Genomic DNA, 22,788 nt, shown 5'->3' with positions numbered 1-22,788 from the left:
GAGTTTTTTTATTGAAAGAAGCTGATTTGGAAAAAAATATTTTCCCTGATTTCATTTTTTGTTACTTAAAAGAGTTGTCATTTTTTTGTCTTTAAAATACCAAAATTTCCACCTTATGTTATATTTTGGTCCGTCTGATGTTGTAATTTTTAAATATTAAATGATTGATTATTTGATTGGTTGCTTTTTACCAAATACCTTTTTACTCAAATAATTTCTTGGACGTCTACATTAGGCCAACTATCGTCACACTGTTGGTCTTTTATTACATTCACAAACCTGAACTTTTATTTCCAGGAGAAAACTGCGACTGTAGAGAGACTCCAGGACCAACTGGACACGGTAAGAAGTCCAACTGGATTCCTCCCAGTTTACATTCGTCTGAACAGAAAGCGTAAAGTTGCATGTTTTCGCTGCAGACGTCAACGGCTGCTGGCGAGGAGTCGAAGACGTCTGAGCTTGAAGAGAGACTGGCTGAGGCTCAGACTGAGGCGGCGTCTGCCAAAGAGGAGCTGAGCAGCTGCAGGGAGAGTCTGGACAAACTGCAGGAGCTGCTGCAGGTAAACAGGAGCTCAGACTGGAACAGCAGATGAAATTATGAGAATTTGTAGAATGTAAGAAGTTAGTTGAGGCTTATTGCATGTTTAAAGTTCAATAATGAGATCAGCTTCCAGTGTTCTGATTATTTGGAGCTAGACTGATCGATCAGCTTTACAGCAGAGCGGGTGGAAGGTTGGCTTCGTTTCAATATAACAAAATTGACTTAAGAACGGCTTCAAAGCTCACACATTCACACTTAATACAAATCACTCTGATAAACAAACAACTTTCAATGTATAGATTAAACAAATATTTACTCTTTATGAATGTGATTTAGCCGTGATATGTAAAACCAAGTCCTGAATTAAAGACATACTCTCAACAAATAAATGTATACCACTGTTTGTACTTTATTTTATTATTGTTAAAATAATCTGGTGTATAATTTCATTATTTAAAATTTTGTTGAGAAGGCTTAATTGATGACCAGTGGAAAAATTTAGCAAAAATATTGACTTTGTTTATTTCAGTTTCCAGGATTGGATATTTGCTCCTTTATTTATTAATGTAAAGTATAAAAACTGGAATTTATTTTCAAAAAAGGCATTTTTCACCTTTATTTCTGGTTGAATTACCCTTATCTTATTATTTATTTGCCAAATCACAAGTTGAGTATCAAATTATAACCACAAATATTTTTGTTTTTGAATCACTGACATAAAAATTACAATATGTTGGCCTATTGACAACATTTAATCAACATTTTGAAAACAAAAATGGTAATTATTTACAAGAACTGATTAAATTATTCAAAGATCACAAATGGTCATTTAAAGAATCTGTATTTTAGTAATATTTGTTTTTATTTCTTTTTACTGCTTTTAAAGCTTCATCGATTTTGCTGCTGGCACTTTTTCTACTAATAGATCCGCAAAAAACAAACAACTAAATATGGATGAACTGATCAGTTGGAATAACTATGGCAACTAACAAATATTTTAGTCGTAAATTACATACTCTAAAGGTTTTTTGTTTAAGCACTTTTTTATACAATATTAGAAATAAATAAAGAAATAATTAAATTCCATTTTGTTAACTTACGTAAAGCTGAACCAGGAGAAGCTAAAACTTTGCTACTTTAGGAATTTTAGCTGAAACATATTTATATACATTTTGTTAAATTTTGACATAGTTACTACTCTGAATATATGCTGGGGTTTTTTAAACAGATGCCCTTCTTCTTGATTAATCAATTACTAAATTATTTTATGATTATTTCACTATTCGATTCATCTGGTGAATCGTTTCAGCCTTAGTTGGAACTTTGAGTTCACACTTTTCTCCTGTTTGATTTTAAACTTCAGGAGCGGGAAATGACCATCGCTCACCTTAAAGGAGAACTTTTCCAGGTGAGTCACTCTTGCTTTTGTTTTAATTCTTGGCTCTGAATTCATTATCTTTGACTTAATTTTGAATATTTGGTGCCTTCAGGTAAAAGCTGCAGAGGACGGAGCGGACATGACGGATCTCCTCCATGAACTCCAGGAGGCCAAAAGAGAAGCAGCTTCCACCAAAGAAGAACTGAACGTCTCTCTGGAGCATCAAGTGAAACTTCAAGTGGATGTTCAAACTCACCAAATCTCCCTTTCTAAACTCAACGAGGAACTGCAGGAGACGAGAAGCAGAATGAACGCCACCAAAGAAGAGCTGACGAAATATCAGCTGCGAAATGAGAAGCTTCAAGACGAGATTCAAGGTCGCGAGGTTTTGCTTTCTGAGCTCAAACAGGAGCTGCAGGAGACGAGGAAAGAAGAGAAAGTTTGTGAGGTTTCTGTTTCCGAGGAGATCCAGGACGCCACCAAAGAAGAGCTGAGTAAACATCAGCAGCGTAACGAGGAACTTCGAGTTCAGGAAGTCTCGCTCGCCAAGGAGCTGCAGGAGATGAGCAGCAGCGTTGATGCCTCCAACGAAGAGCTCAGAGGCTACAGGCGGCAAAACGAGGAACTCCTGGAAGACATTTCAAGACTTAAAGCGGAGCTGCAGGAGATGAGGAGGACTGCGGTCGCTTCCAAAGAAGAGCAACATGACGAGGAAGACCATCAAGAAGTCAGAGTTCGTGAAGTTTTGCCTGACATGATGGGTGCAGACGCCATCAAAGAAGAGCTGGCTGAATCTCAACAGCAAAATGAGAAACTTCAGGAGGAGATTCAAGGTCTAGAGGTTTTGCTTTCTGAGCTCAAAGAGGAGCTGCAGCAGATGAGGAAGAGTGCAGACGCCTCCAATCAAGAACTAGCTAAATATCAGCAATGTAACAAGGAACTTCTTGAAGAAGTCAGAGTTCATGAAGTCGCTCTCTCTGAGCTCGAAGAGGAGCTGCAGGAAGTGAGAAGGACTGAATCCAAAAAAGAGCAAAATAACGAGGAACCTCATGAAGTCTCTGTTTCTGGAGAGTTACCGGATATGAGGAGTGCAGACGCCACCAAAGAAGAACTGACTAAATATCAGCAGCATAACGAGAAGCTTCAAGAAGAGATTCACACTCACAAAGTCTCCATTTCTAAACTCAACGAGGAGCTGCAGGAAATGAGAAGCAAAATGGACACCACAGAAGAAGAGCTCGCTAAATATCAGCAGCAAAATGAGAAGCTTCAAGATGAGATCCAAGGTCGTGAGGTTTTGCTTTCTGAGCTCAAAGAGGAGTTGAAGGAAATGAGGAGAAATGAAGACGCCTCCAAACAAGAACTGACTAAATATCAGCAGCAAAATGAGGAACTTCAAGAAGAAGTCCGAATTCTTGAGATCTGTATCTCTGAGCTCAAAGAGGAGCAGCAGAAGATGAGGACTGAGGTCGCCTCCGAAGGAGAGCAGAGTAACGAGAACCTTCATCAAGAAGTCCGAGTTCATGAAGCCTCTGTTTCCGAGGAGCTGCTAGAGATGAGGAGGAGCGCAGACACCACCAAAGAAGAGATGACTAAATATCATAATGAGAAGCTTCAAGAAGAAATTCAAGGTCGTGAAGAATCTCTGTCGAAGGTCAGAGAGGAGCTGCAAGAGATGAGAAGCAATATGGACGCCACCAACGAGGAGCTCAGACTCTCCAGGCAGCACAATGAGGTACTCCTGGAGGAGATTTCAAAGCTTAAAGCGGAGCTGCAGGAGGCGCTAATGAGGGCATCAGAATCTGTTCCTCCGTCTCCTCAGCCGCCGTTCTCTGTCTCCTCAACATCCACCGCTCAGCCCAAACGGAAAGGCGCCAAGCAGCCAGCCGCGAAGGGGGGCAGCGCCAAAGAGAAGCCGTCACTTTCCCGGAAAAACTCCGCCCCGCACAAGACGCCGAGCCCGCAGCCGAACAGCAGCTTGGATCAGCACCGCGACGCCACGACGCACTCCTTCACGCAAACCGAACCCCTCCGGATGAGCGACCTGAGCCAGTCCGCCGCCAAGGAGCAGATCGAGGAAGTGATCGGGGAGTTTCAGGAGAAGATCGCCCAGATGCAGGAGCTGCACGCGGCGGAGATCCTCGACATGGAGGCGCGCCACATCTCAGAGAGCGAGATCCTGCGCAGAGACACGCAAGCTCTGGAGGACGAGTGCAAAGGTCTAAAGGCCGTCATCGACAAACTCTGCTCCACTGAGGTGAGTCCGAGAAACATGGAGTTCACTCTGTTCACAACATCTAAGCTTTGTATTTTGTCATGTTTTAACCTGTAAGAGTGACTGAAATCCTTAAAAAGGCTTGAATTTCAATTTGCTAGAAGCTTTTTTTTCTCTTTCCATGTTTTTCTCATAATTTTAAGATGTTTTTCTGGTAAAATTGCATCTTTAATTTGCTTTGATTTAAATATATCTTCCTAACTAAACAAAAACTCTGGTGGCTCGGTCTAATCACAGAAGGGTTGATTGAAATTAAAGCACCTAAAATATTTTAGAATATTAGAAAATATTTTCTGTCATTTGTAATTTGTTTTTTAGAAAACATACAAAGAATAAAAAAATATTTAATTTTTTTTTTTTTTTATCAAGAGAAAATGTAATACTTTTTTAAATTAAGAAATTATAAAAAATTAATAAATATACAAAAATATTTCTGGAAAAATGCTAAAAAAAATTTTTAAATTTTTTATAAAAATGCCTGTAGGAGGTATTTCTGCTTACTGCAGTTGTGTTTAACCTGCTCTTGTTCTTTACAGGCGCCTCCATTAAGACGAGACCGTCCTGCTTCCCAGTTCAAAGACGGCTACACCAGTGGTGAGAAACGTCACATTCAGCCCATAAACCATCATTAGTTTTCTGCTGCTGCACTTCCTTATCCTTTAATTTAGCTCTTGTTGGAATCCCAGAGTTACTGTTCAGTGGAAATATAAAATTTTGAGGATGTTTGTTTTTCTGTCTCGCAGACAGCAGCTCGGACTACAGCCAGAGGACCGGATTCGACGTCCCGAGTTTACAGCAGGAGTTCAGGTCGACTCCAGAAGGCGCCGGGAGGGAAACAGACGATCCTCTGCCCGACCGGATCAAGGTAAAATCATCCTTCAGATGTGGGTGGCTGGTAAATAAATTACACTCTGCTTTGATTGTGCTGTATGATGAATTATTAGGGCAGTGGTTCCCAAAGTGTGGGGCGCACCCCCTACAGGGGGCACAGTGCCATTGCACGGGGGAAAGCGGTATGAATGAATGAAAAAAGTTACACAAAAGTGTTTCACCATCTTTGTAGTTCAAAACAAACTACAAATATGGTTTGTAGTTTGTTTTGTTGCAACCTGAAGTGTGAAATAAACTTCAGTGGAGTTTGAAAACAAAATATGTGTATAGGTTTATGTCTGGTTGAACAATATACTGTATGTGCCCAGTGGATTTTTTTTTTTCTTTTTGGGGGGGATTTTATTGTAACCCATAGGGAGGCCCAGAAGAAAATCTTTGGGAACCACTGTATTAGGGCAAGTCTAAGAAAAGAAAATACAGGAATAAATCCGGAATAATGCGAGAATCGGGTCACAAAAAGAAAGTAAAAGCAGAAAAAACAAGACAAATTGTCATGCCAGAAAAATTTCATGTCAAACGATTATTTGTCTTATTATTTTTACTTTTATAAGATAAATAAATATTAGGAGGATGAATTAGTAATTTTCTAAAAATTCCTCCATGAAAAATAATTTAAAATGAGGAATACCAAGCATTTTGTGACGTTATACTTTGTTTTCAAATAAGGAAATACTTAATCTTTTAACACATCAGCATCAAATTATTATCTGCAGCAGGATTTTTAAACGTTGGTCCAAACAATCAAACACGACTGAAATTGGAAGAAAACAATTCACAAATTTGACGAGTTGTTCCCTTCAGATTAAAACAACTTTTTTTCTTGTAATTTTCTTCTTCTGCATCTTAATTCTTGTAATATCACTTTACTCTGTTAGCTTAATACTCCTTCGTAGAGTTTCATGCTTCCATAAAGTAAGTTTTTTTCTGTTTGGGGTTTTGTGGCACGCAGACGTTGCTGCGTGAGGTTCACCAGGAAGGGATGCAGGTTCTGTCCCTATCCGAGCTGCCGCTGCCCGAAGGAGAGCCGGGCGGCCAGTTCAACACGGACGGCTGGGCGAAGGAGAGAGACGCCCTGCTGGCGACGGTTCAGTCGCTCAAAGGCCTCATCACCCAGATGCAGACGCACAGCCAATCACAGGTACTGGAAGCATCAACACGCAGTTTGATGAGGCTCAGCCAATCAGAGGCCGGCGTTTACAGGGAGAGGATTGGCTAAAAAAACTTGTTTGTTTTAAAAGTAAAAGTTTGCATTCACATTTTGAGTCAAATCTGTCCATCCCTTTTTAAAAAAAGGAAATGTAATATTTGAGGATCACATTGTTGGTTTAAAAGTGCTAATTAATACAAATGGTGCAACTCATGTTAAGATGGCGTTACTTCACTTGTATTTCTATCAGATTGATCTGTAAATAAACATTTTTAAACAATAAAAACAACAAATATATCCATGCATTTATAATTTATACCAGAATTTTGCAACCTTTACAACCCAGAGAGTCGTTTTCACCTCGAGTCCAGATAAATAACACTAGTTCAGAGCCTGACCTTTTAAAAAAAAGCTAAAACTAAGTTAACTAATTTTTTATTAATGTCAAACAGGAAATGTGTTGACATTTTTTAAAACATTGTGTCATTTTTTAGGTTTTAGGCTGAAGAAGTGTGCACACCCTTAGATCTCAGATTAATACTTTTGATTCAGTTTCAGGGCTAAAAAAAAAAGTCATTAAAGTTCTCTGGTGCAATTTCACAGTTAAAATGAAGAAAAACATTTTCCAAAAGAGGATGGTATGTTTTCTTCTGTTGGATCTTGATATGTGTGGGAAATAATGTAAAAATAACATGAAATTGGTGTTTATATCTTGGAAAAAGTGTCTTTAGTCAGAGGCTTCTTCAGATTTGCTGTAATACAGACTGCTATAGCAGATCTTTCCTGCCATCACATCTACAACAACTCTTTGAATAATTTTTAATTAATATGAGTTGCAGTAACATTTAATTTCTCTTTGGAATCATTAAAGTATTCCCCACTTTTAATTTGAAATCAAATTAATCTCGGTGTCGTCCTGCAGACGTTGCGTGGCGTCGCCGACTGGCGCGCGGAGCTGCTGGACGCAGTGCGGCAGGTGTTCATGAGGGAGAGGAGCGTGCTGAAGAGCGCCCTCTACAGCCAGCTGGATCGACTTGACACCAGCGACGCCATTGTTCACCTCAATCATCTGGAGCGCCTGCTGGCTGAGCAGGTGTGAAACAACAGAAATTATTAGATTTTCATAATTTAAAAGTTACAACTCATGCAAAGGAGAATGAAGGTATTTTATAATGTTATTTATGTGTATAAACAGGACTTTAATTGAAATGAATTTTAATCAAAGCTGTACTTTGTGTCGCTTGTTGATGTTTGAACTGGTTGTTACCTTGATTGTGTCGTCCTGACGCAGGACGCTCACCACCGGGAGGCCATGGGTTCGCTCCAGGTCGCAGAAAGGTCGAGTCTCCTCTCTGAGATCCAGCAGCTCCGGGGTCAACTGGAGCAACTCCATCAAAGTAAATCAGACGATAAACATTTAAACATCTTTACAGCTGGCTGTGACAAAAAAAAATACATCCTGTTCAAGTCAGCTGAAAAGCAAACCAATAAAGAGGTGTACACAGTCTTAGATTAATACTTTGTTTGAACAACTTTTGATTCAGTTTCAGGGTTTAAAAAGTCATTAAAGTTCTCCCGTTCTTTTTACATCGTTGTAAATACACCACAACACTGTAATTTCACACACTTTGATTAAAACTCCACTTCCATCAGAAGAAAAATAACCCCACAGCATGATGCGGCCAACACTGTGTCCCATCGATGATGCACAGTGGGGAGTTTTTTTGATAAACGTGCCTTCTGGTTTTCCCCAAAATGTCCAGTTGGTATGATAACATCATAACACATTCTCCTGCAAGTTTATAGATAATTTTATTTAGATCTGGATGTTTCTTTAGAAGAAAAGTCACTCCAGACACATAGAGAGTGAAGGAGATTGTGGTGAAGTGTTTTTTTTTTTTTTCAGATGATGCTGTCGGCATCTTCTTATGATCAACAGTTTCTTGGACTTCCATCAGTTTTGGGGAAAATGTTCAGTTTTGTTAATATTTTAAGCCAAACATCCCTGAGTTTAGCTAAAGTATACAGATAAAAAAAAAAAAAAGTGTCAAGAAAATTCTTGTGGATCGTTTGATTTTTTTTTTTATTTAAATATATCAGATTCACTGTAATTGTTGGCAGGTGTGAACTGAAGAAGACTGAATGCTAAAACTGAATGAATAAATTCTTTCACAGGGTATCAATTTAAAGGTGTGCTAATTTTTTCTTTTCACATTTTATCCACGTTAAAGGTGGGAAATGTTTCAAAATGAGCTCTTATTGTTGCTTTATGTCACAAAAACCTTGCATTTCAACAAGGGTTAGATCCACTTCACGTTTTAGTTGCTTTAAAAATGTCTATTTAATCACTAAAATATCAGCATTTCTAATTTTTACACCTTAACTTCATCCTATTTGTATAAATAATACTTGTTTTATTGTGTAGGTGGACGGCCTGGTTTGTCTTTAGCTGCTGCTGGAAACATGGAGGAGCGGAGAGGAGGAGCAGCTGATGGAGCAGCAGAGGCAGACCGGTTGATCTTAGAGGAAATGAAAGCAGAACTTTCTCAGACTAAACTGGAGCTGGAGATGACGCTGACGGCCCAACAGAAACACCTGAAAGAGCTGGACACACTCAGGTCAGACACCAAGATGAAATCACTTTTTTACGGTACTGTTTAGGTGTATCAGATGATTCGTGTTTATTTTAATGCAGTGTGTTGTTTTTGTAAGCAAGAATTATCTAAACTTCAAGGAAGAAGAAAAACTAACTTGGATTTGTGTAATATATTTGACTTTGCAAAGACTAGATACATTTTTAGATGATTAGAAATATTAAAAGGGAGGTTGGAGTCATCTTTTATCGGATTAAAAATCATTCTCTGAAGTTGATTCAGTAACAACAACAATCCAGATTGAAGATTTACACCAATCCAAAGTTCTTAGTTCAATAAATAAACAATATAACTTCACCTTTAAACATGTTAAATCCAAATCATTCTTTAAAACATTAAAATTTGAAATGTATTAATTTATTTGACTTGGATGATGCAGAATAATTAACATTTCTGTAAATGCACCAAATGGCTGTTTTTCATGATAAACTTTTGCTGCTGAAAACAAACAAAGGTTCTACACAGCAAGGATAAAATGACTTTCCCGAACAGATTTTGTCAATAGATACAAACGGTGAATAAAAAACACTTTGAGCTACAATTATTATGAAAAGTCTAAGAAATAATTAAAACTAATTGGAGATAAAGAACAACTCAAGATTAAAGTTGAAATAAGTTTTATTTTCATGGTGGAGTTGCAAATAAAACTGCTAATGTTTTAAGAAAAAATCTGTTAACCTGTTTTTATTAAGGATTATTAAATGTCTTATGAGATATGAATGCTGTGAGACATGTTTGTGGAAATAACATGAAGTCCTCCAGGTTTTGTTGTTTAAAAAATAAAATTTTGGTCATAAATGAAAAGCTACCCCATGAGTGGTGCTCCCCTTACTTCTCAGTTGTAATGGCATTGTCAGGTCTAAATACCTATTAGAGACAATTTAAACAACACAAGAAAGGCAAGAGAGTTAGATTCTTTTATACTCGCGAGGAGAGCAGACAGAGAGATGTTTCCAGTTACAAATCTCCGACTACTCTGGAAACACATCTGTCTGTTCCTCTCTTTTATTGATCTTTAGGAAACCCTGCCACACGGGGCGCTGCAACTCTAAAAGGGTGGAGTCAAAGCATTCATCACATGGTTGCAGCGCTAAATAATATTCACTTCTAGACACATGTTATCTATACTCTAAATCTTTCTTGCTCCAGGCCCGGTGTGAAACAAGACACATTGCATAGCTTCAAAGCAACGGCTTTGTATCACAAAGCAGCACAGAGCAATTAACACCTCTGTCTTGTAGGAAGTCCTGCAGGGCAACAGCTGCTGAGAGTAGCTGTCACCCCTATTTCCCAGGGCAGTCTCAGGATAGAATCAAAGTTATTTAACACACAGAAACATTATCTAAATGTAACTACAAGGCTACATGATACAACAAATATTTGATAATTACTAAAAATACAATTTACCTAACATTTCCCTCCTGTTTAACAAATATTTGGTGTCGTCTAATATCCCTCCAAAAACAGTCACTTCAAATGATTTCCGCTGGGAGTTCATTTTTTGGAAAGCAAACATTTTTACACTCAGGGGTTATACCCAGTCCAAAAATTAGGATCTGGATACCTGTCAGAAGAAGAGTCATCATCAGAGTAGGCTTTGTCAACATCAGATTTTTTCTCTAATAAAGGATACATCTGTGCCATCTGGTCCTCCATGGGTGAAATCGCTGTGGTAATGAGACGGTTAAACAAAGAACGCAGGCACAGAACAAAACAACATCCACACAAAGTCAAAATTGCAGCAAAACTGCAATTGATACTAAGACAGAGGACACAAGGTTTCTATACTTCCCAAAGGCATCCATCCATGCATCCCACATGGAAGTATCCACTCCAGAGTGTTCCTTCATTTTGCCATTAAGGGTGCAAAGCCCTGTAATGGCCTTCGTTAAGCTTCCATCAGCTGCTGTATTGTTTGGTAAAAATGTGCAACATTTTTCTCCAAAAATCATGCACACCCCTCCTTTCTCAGCCAGCAACATGTCAAGAGCTATACGGTTCTGGAAAGCCATCAGTGAAGTAGCAGCCAGCTGTTCATGCACTGCCTCGAAACCAGCCTGTGTCCAATTTCCCAGTTTTTGCACATTGTAATGGATGTAATTTATTCTGTCTTCGTTTTTGTTAATCGTGCACCACCAACAAATTGTAGATTCAAAACCAGCCCCGACCTGATCAACTAATTTATATTCATCAGGCACTCCACTAGGGACTCCGATGGCATCGATGTATGTCGGATCAGTATCTGTATTTTCCATGTCCTTTCACGTTTCTGTAAGTGTTGCCTCTTCTGAAATAAAACACTAGACAAAGAGAGTATTAGATCTTCAGCAGATGTAGGATATACAGATACAGGTACTAACAGAGAAACTAATGCACAAAACCCTGTTACCACCAGCTTCAAAAGACATGTTTCCAAAGTAATGTTTTGCCAAAATGTTAAACATATGCAGATCTTTCTCTTAAACCAATCTTATAAAATAAAACTAAACAAACAAAACAAAACAATAAACAAAAGCTTAAAATTTGCTGCAGTTGTACAGTTTACATTTATCATCAAAACAATGAATATCAATGTGAATTAGACAGTCCAGTTTAAATTACTTTTATAGTACAAACTGGATCTTACTGGTTATTTGTCTAAAACATTCAACATGTTTTCCTTAAACAAAAATTCAAAAGAGTTAAACTTAGAGAAATTATAATGTCATTGTATAATTTAACAAATCTAGACATTTTCAGAATATATCAATTTTACCTAGGTCTTTTACTTGTCGTTGAATTTAACGTTTCATTCAAAATCGTTTTAAATGGATGTAAATCAAAACAAAAATCAAGTTTAGAAAAATTATTATAATCCCACCTGAGTACTTTTACTGATTAGTGATAACTTTAATCAATAACAGATTCTTCAAAACATTTCTTTAAACATTTTTGCTCCATTAAATTAATGCTCTGAAAATGGCTAACACAATAATATTTTTAATTTCTATAATTGTTTTCCTAAGTTAATTTATCAAAATATGCTTCAGTAATTGCTATAAATTTGTTATCTATTGGTTACAAAATATTTTAGCCCCCTTGTCAGAACATCTTTTAATGGAGAACGACTCAAAACCATTCAAAAGAAACATCTTTCACCCGACCATATCTTTCCTTTCACTTTTTTATGTGTAACACAGATCAAACATGTTCTTCAAAAATAAAAAAAATTTTATTTAAGTAATATAAAAGATAAACCTATAACAATATTCTCCCCCCTGTTGATGCATTATCTGCTAATGCATCACATTTCTACGACTTTTAAATAACGATGTTGATAAAACAGGTTTATGATGTTCCCTGAGAAATTCTACCAAATTCAATGCTGCCTTTTTCCCAAAAGGTGAAACTCGTCAAAACAAACAAAACAATTTATTTTAGCATGCTTTAAATCTTCAAGATTACTATTTTCCCAAAACACTTCATGTTACAGTTTTAAAACTCCTTATCTCATTTAACTCTTATGATTGTCAGATAATTTATTTTACAAACTCCTCAAAAATTTTCACTAGTGTTTGACAAGGCGTGTGTACCAATTTAGACTCTGTGAAGGTTTCGCATTAACCAGCCAGAGAGACGTTGAAGAAAATTCAAAAACTATAGTCTACAAAGAAAATCCAAAAATGATAAATTGGGCCCAAACTAAAATCAACATAACAAAGTACAATTCAGTCGGTAGCAGAACAAACTCAAGCACAAACTGACTTAACAAACAAGACATGAGGGGAACTTAAATAGTGGCTGATCAGACCATTAACACTTAATAGGGGTAATTAACACCCAAAAACCTAAAAAATACTGGTCAAAATATCACTAAATCTACAAATGAAAGAAATTAAAATAAAAACCAAATTTCCCCTCCCTGGGTGAACAAATGGAATGGCCCGCTAAGGAAGTTTGACACCCATATATGGACACCAATCAGCTGGAGCTCATCTGTATGATGAGCAACAGGTCCAGAGGAAACTGGTAACTCAAAAGAAAGAAATTAATTTGTTATATTTAACAAATATAAAGAACGGACACTTACAGTTAACTAAATGAGTGCACAAACAAATAGCCAACCAAAAAGTCAGACCAACGAAAACAAATTCAAAAATAAAAAGATCACAAAGCAAATCTATAACCCCACCATAAAATCCCTCCCCCACTTCTCGGAGGGGCCGACTTTATGGCAGGAAAGAGAGCCGATAAGGATCTCAAGAGGAACTCCTAATTCTTTATTAGGCTTTTGGCACTCGAATCATCAGATATGTTTTAGTTTCTTCTAGTTTTAAAATTTGAACTTAAAAACCTTTTGTTGTTCCTCTACTGATATTTTGTCAGGAGGTACTTTAAGATGTTGGGAGCGAAAGTGATTTACATCACACCTTCCCGTTCTGTCTTGTTGAGTTACTACAAGTGGGGGTTGCTTCGCGCTTAAAAATAGTGGTATGCTAATAGCTTCACATGTTAATTAGTTGAATCTAGTGGGGTAGCAGTTACAGCCCAACTCTGTGGCCCCCCTGCGGAGCTGCTACAAGGGGGGGGGGCTGCAAGTCTCCTGATCTACATTATTCTCTACAAAAGTTCCACCAGATCCACTTTGATTAACCCATAAGTTATTTCTAACTTAATATTATCCTTCAACAACAAATTTGTACAGTGTAGCAAACTTTTTCTATATTCAATCAATTTCTAGTCAACAAGTGAGTTACTTCTATTTTATTCTGTCTTCTTCATCCATAATTCCTGTAGATTTAATAATATTTTATCTATCCTAAAGTTTTGATCAGTTTAAAAAGACTGATTTTGAAACTATCTAGAATCGGTTGCATACTACAGTTTGTTGTTATCGGAGCAATGCCTCTTACAGTTAGAGCCTGTTTCTATTTATTTATTAACTTTATTTCCTTATTTCATTTGCAGCCCTCTCTTCTTTCTGTAGGCATTTTTTGAAATGAAATGACCTTTTGTAATGCATTAAAAGTTCTTAAAAAAGAAATAAATCCATAAATAGAATATTTTAATAGGTCTGCATGAGTTACTGGTTTTCCTGTAGAAGTTATCATACCCCTATTTTGCCAGTACTGTGCAAACGTGTGTACTGTTGCAAACGCATATTGACTATCGGTGTAATCGTCACTGCTTTATCTTTCATTAGTTTACAAGCGGTGGTTAGCGCTATCAATGCTGCAGCCTGAGCCGAGTAGTGTGAGGGAAGTTTTTCAGCTTTTAACACTATTTTTTTTTTTCAGTCACTACTGTATAACCGGTTTGAGTTTCCCCTTGTACATTTTTCTTTGAGGAACCATCAACAAAAAGTATTTCACCGTGATCTAATGGTAGATCTTTTAAATCATTTCTACTCTTTGCATTTTGTTCTGCCATTTCCTGACAATCATGCTTTGTACCATCATCTGGAAGAGGTAACAAAGTTGCAGGATCTTAAAATCGTGCATCTTTCAATAGTTAGATGAGGTTGTGATAATAATGTACTCATACAGGAGAGATGCCTCGCAGGCGATAAGAAAGTCATATTTGTTTGTAATAATAGTGCTGAAACTGCATGTGGTACTTTTAATGTTAATGGATGAAACAGTACAATAGGAGCACTAACTTCTACTGCCATTGAAGCAGCAATCACTGCTCTCACACAGGGAGGCTGGGTACACGCCACACTATCAAGTTTGGAAGAAAAATATGCTATTGGTCTCATTTTATCACCATGTTGCTGAACTAGCACCGAGGTCATATACTGACCTTTGCAATCCACCATCTGGAAAAAATGTTTTTTTTATAGTCTGGTAAGGCGAGCGCAGCACTTGACACTAGGGCCTGTTTTATTTCACTTAGTGCTGTCTCTGCTGCCTCTGTCCATTCCAAAGAGGAAGACATTTTCAGATCTTTTTCATACATTAATTTGCTTAAAGGGGCCACAATTTCTGCATAGTTAGGCACCCAGTTTCGACAATAGTTAGTTAACCCCAGAAAAGACATCATCTATTTTTTTTTTTTTTTTTTTTTTTTTTTTTTTTTTTTTGCGGTTTTGGTGCCTGGAGAATCGTTATTTTTCTATCCTCCATTATGGTCCGCCCTCCTGCACTTAAATTATGACCCAAATATTTTACTCGTTCTTTACACAGTCGGAGTTTATTCTTATTGACCTTATGACCTTCCTCAGCTAAATGTTTTAGAAGCGCTAAAGTGTCTTGTTTACAGATTTTCATGTTTGGAGATGCTAATAAAACATCATCTACATATAACAAGACTTGGCTCCCTCCTGTGCATCTGTTTTTAAAGGATAATGCTTAACTTTTGGTCTAAACTCTGTTTTGGGTATTGTTAAGGAAATATGGCTATTTTTGATGGTTTAATATAGTTAAGCTAATGCCATGTGCGTTTAAATAGATCAACATTCCTATCTGGACAAGCTGATGCAAGGTAGGACTTCAGAGCCTGGCAAGGCTGTAACTTAAAGCTGCCATAAAACAAACATGCTCCTGAAAGGCTTTAAATTAGGAGGCCATAAAGAATATCTTCCCCGGCTCACAGGTCAGAGGTCGGGGGTTTCCCAGGAGCGTAGAGTTGCATCTGGAGTTGTTCACAAACTTAGGAATCTTGGAAACACTTAGGTTTAATTTCTGATATACTTTGTTAATATTAATAGCAATAGTGTGTTAGATTAAAGTATATTACCAAAGCTCCAAGTACTAATCTAGTATATGGAATGTATTTGAAAATGTACTAACTATAACAATATCGGAATCAAGAGAAACGCCTTCACTAGAAAAGGGAATGCTCAATAATAAAAATGCAGACAACTGTCCTGTTTTTGCTTTTAAACATCAGCTGTCTCCAAAAGCGCCTTTTTTATATCCTCCAGGGTCCACGTTCTATATACCAGAATCGTGGGCGCTGCTCCATCGTCCCTTACAGTAGGATTTGCTACTTGTATCATAGGATAAAGATCAGTGTGTGTGTGGCTGACTATTTGCCTCTTCTGAAGGGCAACATGGGGGAGGGAGAAAAAAGCCCAGTGGGAGCTACAGCTCCCTGCACCAAAATTTCTCCCCAGTTCTTAGACCACTTAAAGTTTGCTTTTTGTGATCTAGTAATAGATCCCTCACTACCTTTTTCATATTGTGGGGGTGAGGGCAAGTCGGGGTATAGTTTTGCATTTTGTATTATTTGTTTCTCACCTTCTGTTTTGTTATTTTGGTATTTGGTAACTTCAGCTACGTCCCCTCCCCCTCCTGCTGCTCCCTGCTCGTCTGCCTGCCTTTTCACACTTCTGAAACTTGTCTCATCATCCTCCCTTCTATAAAACATCAAATTCTTTCATTTCTGTGGGTTTGACTTTGTTTTTATTTTATGTTATCCTGCAATACTGTTAGTTTCTGTGAATTTAGACGGCCGTCAAAGTTGTAGTTTGTTAACCATTTATCTAAATATTTTATTTTATGCGGATCCTGATTTTCAACATATTTCCAGTCATTTGATTTCAAACTGTGTGTTGGCTTATTCTTGCTTATACTTTGCCCATTTTTTATTTATTTATACAATTTAGCCCAGTTTGTCCGACTCATAGGGAATCCTATAAACTGGAGATCTTTTCAGCAGGCCAGCAATTAAAAATACCTGTAGTGGTAACCCCCGCTTCAACTCTTTCGAGTGGGGGGTTCTTACCTCTGCATCCAAGACAGGTTTGCTGGTTACAACCCTACTGTTTTTATATGAGATAAAACACCAAATGGTATTTAAATCTCCAATCACACTCACAATCATACGTTTGTTGCGGAACTTAAGCGCCTGCTCCGCCGGACTCCGCCATCCGTTCCAATTACAATTTTATTAAATTTTACTGCAGGTTTATACTAGGCTCCGTGCGCCTGTTGTTTTTCCACGAACTTTTGGCCAAGGGCTTCGGACGCCCTTCACGGATATTATGTTTTATTTTTACCTGTTAGAGTCTAGAATTGACAGGGTTTTCTTATTCGCGCAATGACCCTCAGTCATTCGCCACACATTTAAACAAGAATCTACTCACCCTCTCCTGTCTTCCCCTCAGAGCCGTCAACCGTAAGATCCCAGCAGGCAGGCAGAGCGCCAGCCCTTTAACAGGTTCTGATAAGCTTCCACTAGGAAACTTGCCGTGCGCACGGTCTTTACTGGGGTCCACCATGCCCGCTGGAATCCTTCCGGTATATTGGCATCCGGCTCGAAGGACCAAATAATGTCAGGTCTAAATACCTATTAGAGACAATTTAAACAACACAAGAAAGGCAAGAGAGTTAGATTCTTTTATACTCGCGAGGAGAGCAGACAGAGAGATGTTTCCAGTTACAAATCTCCGACTACTCTGGAAACACATCTGTCTGTTCCTCTCTTTTATTGATCTTTAGGAAACCCTGCCACACGGGGCGCTGCAACTCTAAAAGGGTGGAGTCAAAGCATTCATCACATGGTTGCAGCGCTAAATAATATTCACTTCTAGACACATGTTATCTATACTCTAAATCTTTCTTGCTCCAGGCCCGGTGTGAAACAAGACACATTGCATAGCTTCAAAGCAACGGCTTTGTATCACAAAGCAGCACAGAGCAATTAACACCTCTGTCTTGTAGGAAGTCCTGCAGGGCAACAGCTGCTGAGAGTAGCTGTCACCCCTATTTCCCAGGGCAGTCTCAGGATAGAATCAAAGTTATTTAACACACAGAAACATTATCTAAATGTAACTACAAGGCTACATGATACAACAAATATTTGATAATTACTAAAAATACAATTTACCTAACAGGCATACATCCTTTAAATCTTATAACAATTTTAGTAGCACAGAATACATTAAGCCCTTTAAGTTGTTTTCTGTCTAATTTATATTTTATTTTCTTCCTGCTACCTTTGTTTGTTTATTCTTTAGTTATCTACTTTTTATCCACGTACCCGTAAAAATAATTGCTGAGTTTTGTCCTAATTTTGATTCTTGCCATTTATTAGTTTGTGCTTATTCTCCAAAGTACTGTCTCAAGTTTGACTTGTAATATCTATGCATGGTGCTCATTGTTTTGTAAAAAATCAGAAAAAAAAAAAAAAAAAAGAATAAATAAATAAAATAAATGAAAAGCTGAAGGGTTTTTTAACGTGTCGACAGGGTGGAGGTGTCTCAGAAAGCTTCAGAGTTGGATGCCCTGAATGAGGAGCTGATGGAGGAGAGGAAGCGGAGCAGAGACCTTCAGTGGGCGGCGGAGAAGGAGCGGTGCCGCTCCGGTCGAGATGAGGAGAGCAAACGAGAGGCACTGGAGGTAAAACATCAGAGCGTCTTCAAGCTGCGCCTGACGGCTTGTTTTATTGTAAAACAGCCGTTTTTAGGAAAGTTTTGGTTTCCTCCAGGACCTGCAGCTGGCTCTGGACGAGCAGAAAGCTCTGGCGGACCGACTCACGCAGACGCTGCAGCAGGAGCGGCAGGCGTCGTCGCAGCTTTCCCAGCAGGCCGAGCAGGACGGCCTCGGCCTCCAGAGGCGCCTGCAGGAGCTCCAAGTCCAGCTGGAGACTGAGCGGGCGAAAGCCCAGGAGATGAGCGCCGCGTTGGGGAGAGAGAGGGAGCTGCGGGCCGGCGGGCGATCCGGTGAGGAGGGCGGTGGCCATGATGGGAGGGAAAGTGAAGGAGAAGAAAGTCTGCTGGAAAAACTGCAGAGGGAGCTGGATGACAAACACATACAGGTGAGATTAAATTAATCTGTTAATCGCACGATGAATTGAAATAGTTTCTATTCTGATAATTGATGTTTGTTTAGAGATCTTCATGATCATTTTTATAAATGGTTTTGGTTATAAGTATTCCTGTCGCAATAACCAATAAATCAATTAATCGTATTAATAATAATAATTTTCATTTGCATGATTTTCTTTTTTCCTCTTCTCTCTTTCTACCAAAAACTGGATGATTTCAGTCTGATGTTTGTTTTTGTTTTGAAGGACAATTTTGTTTTACAGAAAATTAACAGTTAATTTTGTTTGTTGTTTTGTTTATTTTGGATTTTTAAAATTTCTTCCAACTCCAGTCTTAAATATTTATTAGAACTTAAAGTTTATTAATCTTTGAGGATGTGTTCTTGCATTATACCACTAATATTATGTTACTTGAAAATTGTCTACAATTGTTTATCGCAATAACTTCCCAGACAATTTATAGGTCAGCAAAATTTGTTATCGTGAGAAACTAGTAGTTTTTTTTTTTTTTTTTTTTTTTTACAATTTTAATACATTACATTGAGATGATTTCTCAGTTCTGTTTTAATCACTTTTGTGCTAATATAGCTGATTTATTAAAGGTGATACTGAAGATGGTTAGATGTTTTATTCTTGCATTTCTATCAGTTCAACTTCCTGAATCGTTTCTGGTGTGTGTCAGATTAAAGTGCTGTGCAAGAAAAAGCAGAAACTGTTCTCAGTTCAGCAACATGTAGGAGCTTATTTTAAGTTAATAATTCCTTAATGTTTATGAAAAAATACTTTTTTATCAACTTAAAACAAGCTTCTATTTCTTGTTGAAATGTTAGTTTGTTTTATTTCAAGAGCACTACCAACTAGACCAAAAATGGATTCTTTTGATTTAGTTTTTGCAGTGTACGATGGAAAAAATGGTGTAACTTTCTGCAACTTCTTCTCCTTAACATCACTAAACCGCCAGGCTCAAATCCAGGAACAGAGCGTAAAGCATTAAGTCTTTAGCTTTTTGTTTTGTGTCTCCTCTCCAGGTCGTCCATCTCCTCAGTCAGGTGGAGGCTCAGCGGCTCGAAGTGGTACGGAAAGAGGAGGAGCTAACACTGGTCAATCAGAAATCCAGACGAGACCAGGACGGGCTCCAGGAGGCCCGAATCGAACTGGACCGGCTCAAGGTACGAATGTCAGAGGTCAAACAGCAGCTGGAGGAAGAGCAGCAGAAGAGGAAGAGCCTGGAGGAAGAGAAAGAGAGGGTGGAGGAGAATGGAGCTCAGCAGGCCGTCTGGCACAGAGAGCCCACCAACCGGACCAAAGACTGGGTTCTCCAGCAGAAGAGCGGGAACGCCCAGTCAGCGAGCGCCAACGCGTCGCCTCCCATGGAGGGTTCCCCAGCCGACCCCCCCGCTGGGCCGCACCACGGCCCGTGGCGTACGGTCGACAGGATCGTCGGGAAGCTCCACCTCGTTTCGTCAAAGATCCGCAGCATGGCCAGCAAGACGGCGGACAGGTAATCAATTCCTTACATTAAACCTGACCCATTATGGTTCCATGAACAGATTAGGATCAGTCTGTGGGCTAAACAGAAAAATGTTCATCACATTTTCTACACAAAATCATTCTTAAATAATTAAATTTTAGTCTACTCAGTTCTGCCACCTATTTTGAGCTGTTAAAAGGTATCTTGTCACTTTAAATCTACATAAGCTGCAGCTGGCCACGCCCCCCAACTCAAAGTTTACACTCGCACATGAAAAGACAGACGGCGAAACAGATTCAAAATTATACAACTGCACATCCTAGAAAAGCAAAAGTAGAGACTCCTGTACAAACAACAACGATGCAGCAAGTGGTTTCTGGACACTTGTCCTTTCCAGTAGCCATAGAATAGCGAATGCAGTGGTAAAACCAACTGACCAAATGTGCAGGAGTTCCACTTGGGTTGCTAGGTAACGGACTGGGCTCGGCTGGGGTTGCTAAGTAACGGTGCAGTGCCCGTGGAATGTGACTTAACTATCGGGAGGTTTTTTTGAAATGGCTCGTTTTCCAGACACCAAAACGCAGCTAGGTGGGGTTTTTTAAGCGCCTGGACTGTTTTTAGAAGCGATAAAAACCCAAATTTAAGTGAGAATACCTTCAAAATGTAAATTTTGAAGGTATTCAAAATTACAATTTTTGTAATTATAATTCAAAATTACAGTAGTGACAATCCTAAACAGTGTAGGATTTTTTTGTTTGTTTGTTTTTTGTGACCATCCTCTTGACTCTGTGGTGGTGAAACTAACCAATATCCTCGTCCAGTTCAGTTCTAATAGCTATTTTCTTGTAGCCTTTGTGAAGATAAAGTAAAATCTCCCTTGCTGTCATGGCAACATTCTCATGCCAGTTTGAATACTGGTGGGAAAAAGTGGTTCCTGTCAATGACATATTAACGTTTACTATCAAAAGTTTATAGACACCCTGATCAGATTAAAAGGTAAAAAAAAGGAAGCATAATAAAAAAATAAATGACTGCTGAATGTGGGATTTGTTCCCCACACTTCAAATTAAAGGTTGGATCTTTGCAGGTCGACTGCAGAGGTTGACGGTGAGGAGCTGTCATGGATTCAGTCCAGCGTTGATGAGGTCATCGGCCTGTTGCAGCAATCCCCAGGGTTGCCCTTCATCCCAGAGGTCAGTTATCTTCATTTCATCTTAAAATGTGGCTTCTGGTTATTGTAACTCCATTAATAAAACATCGGAAGATGGAGCGTATGCGAAGGCGGTCGAGCGGCAGTCAGCTGCTGGTGTTTTCCAAACAGCATCTGTGGATCTCTGTTATGACAGCTCATCATCTGTCTCCCTCAGAGTGTTTCCCTGCTGGCAGGAGGCTCATCCAGCTCCTCCAACAGCCTGACAGAGCGGCTGCTGAGGCAGAACGCAGAGCTGACCGGGTTCGTGAGCCGTCTGACCGAGGAGAAGAACGATCTCAGGAACCACACCCTGCGCTTGGAGGAGGAGCTGCGCCGCTATCGGCAGGCTGGAGCAGGGTCCGCTGGCCATGTAGGTGCATCACAGGATTATCAACAGAAATCCTGCAAAATAAGAGGTTTCTGTGTGTAATTATTAAAAAATAAAGTGACAGGCCAAGACAAAAGGAGTAATTAGGTGTATATTTGTATATTCCCTCTTTGTTACACCCCTGAAAATAGGGACAAAAGAATCACAAAAGGGATTTTCAGATGATTCTCTCATGCAGCCATTTAATGTAAATCAGACATGAACATGACATTACATTCTGCCTAATGTCAAAAAGTGGAAGAAAGAGCTAATTAATAAAGCAAAAATAATTATAGGAAACGACCACATATGTGTGTTTTCACATATTTCAGTAAAATGTTAATAGATGAGTTTCTAGCTGCTGCTGTTAGCTTGTACACAACTGACGCACAGAAACGCTGTCTCTTAAAACTAGAACAAAATTCTTCTAAAATTCACAAAAACAATTACATTGGAGCATATGAGCTAATTAATAAACCAAAATAAGATGTGGTTAAATATCTGCGTTTTCACAAAAAACAATAAACATGTTTACAGCTTCTGTCGTTAGCTTAACGGCCGTTATCTAGTACACAACTGACGTACACAAACCAGAAACATAGTTTAACTACTCCTAAAACTACAATAAAATGCTTCTAAAATTCACAGAAACAACGAAGGATTACTATAAGAGCTAACAAAATAAGATATGGTTAAATATCTGCGTTTTCACAAATATGACAATTGACATGTTTAGCTTCTGTTGTTAGCTTAGAGGCCATCATATAGTCTAGTACACAACTCGTACACAGAATTAGTATCTCTAAATAATCATAAAACTATATTAAAATGCTTCTGAAGTTTACAAAAACTACGAGGGATTGCCTCTAAAACGTCTTAACAATGTACTAACTACAAATATAGGATGTTTTGATCATTATTACATGAAAATAGAGGGGAATGAATCACGAGTGATTTTCAGTCGCATCTTTGAGAGGAGAGCTCAAAAGCCCCCTAGTGGTGCATGTGGCCATTAGGGGAGAGCGGGGTATTGTGAGACATTTTTTACATTTGTTTCCCTATAGGCAAGGTAAAATGATGTATCAGTAAAATGTAAACATTTCCTATTAATTTGGGATGTTT

The 22,788-nt window shown here is 38.5% G+C and overlaps 1 protein-coding gene across 8 annotated transcripts in view; it reads left to right on the top strand.

Annotated features, from left to right (window-relative positions):
* The window catches only part of akap9 (A kinase (PRKA) anchor protein 9), a 95,489-nt gene that overhangs the window by 65,349 nt on the left and 7,352 nt on the right, over positions 1-22,788 (top strand). For all 8 annotated transcript variants that reach the window (XM_032581333.1, XM_032581332.1, XM_032581334.1 and 5 more), the window contains 15 exons: positions 298-342; positions 420-560; positions 1,905-1,949; positions 2,032-4,176; positions 4,731-4,788; positions 4,938-5,059; positions 6,035-6,223; positions 7,155-7,325; positions 7,524-7,629; positions 8,658-8,850; positions 18,059-18,209; positions 18,298-18,627; positions 19,665-20,137; positions 21,195-21,300; positions 21,475-21,669. In XM_032581333.1, the coding sequence (XP_032437224.1) occupies positions 298-342; positions 420-560; positions 1,905-1,949; positions 2,032-4,176; positions 4,731-4,788; positions 4,938-5,059; positions 6,035-6,223; positions 7,155-7,325; positions 7,524-7,629; positions 8,658-8,850; positions 18,059-18,209; positions 18,298-18,627; positions 19,665-20,137; positions 21,195-21,300; positions 21,475-21,669 (4,470 nt within the window). The remainder of the gene's footprint in view (positions 1-297; positions 343-419; positions 561-1,904; positions 1,950-2,031; positions 4,177-4,730; positions 4,789-4,937; positions 5,060-6,034; positions 6,224-7,154; positions 7,326-7,523; positions 7,630-8,657; positions 8,851-18,058; positions 18,210-18,297; positions 18,628-19,664; positions 20,138-21,194; positions 21,301-21,474; positions 21,670-22,788) is intronic.

Source organism: Xiphophorus hellerii, chromosome 13, assembly GCF_003331165.1.
Source record: "Xiphophorus hellerii strain 12219 chromosome 13, Xiphophorus_hellerii-4.1, whole genome shotgun sequence".
NCBI lineage: Eukaryota > Metazoa > Chordata > Actinopteri > Cyprinodontiformes > Poeciliidae > Xiphophorus > Xiphophorus hellerii.
The sequence above is the reverse complement of the archived record's forward strand: the minus strand, read 5'-3'. Positions and strand labels throughout refer to the sequence as shown.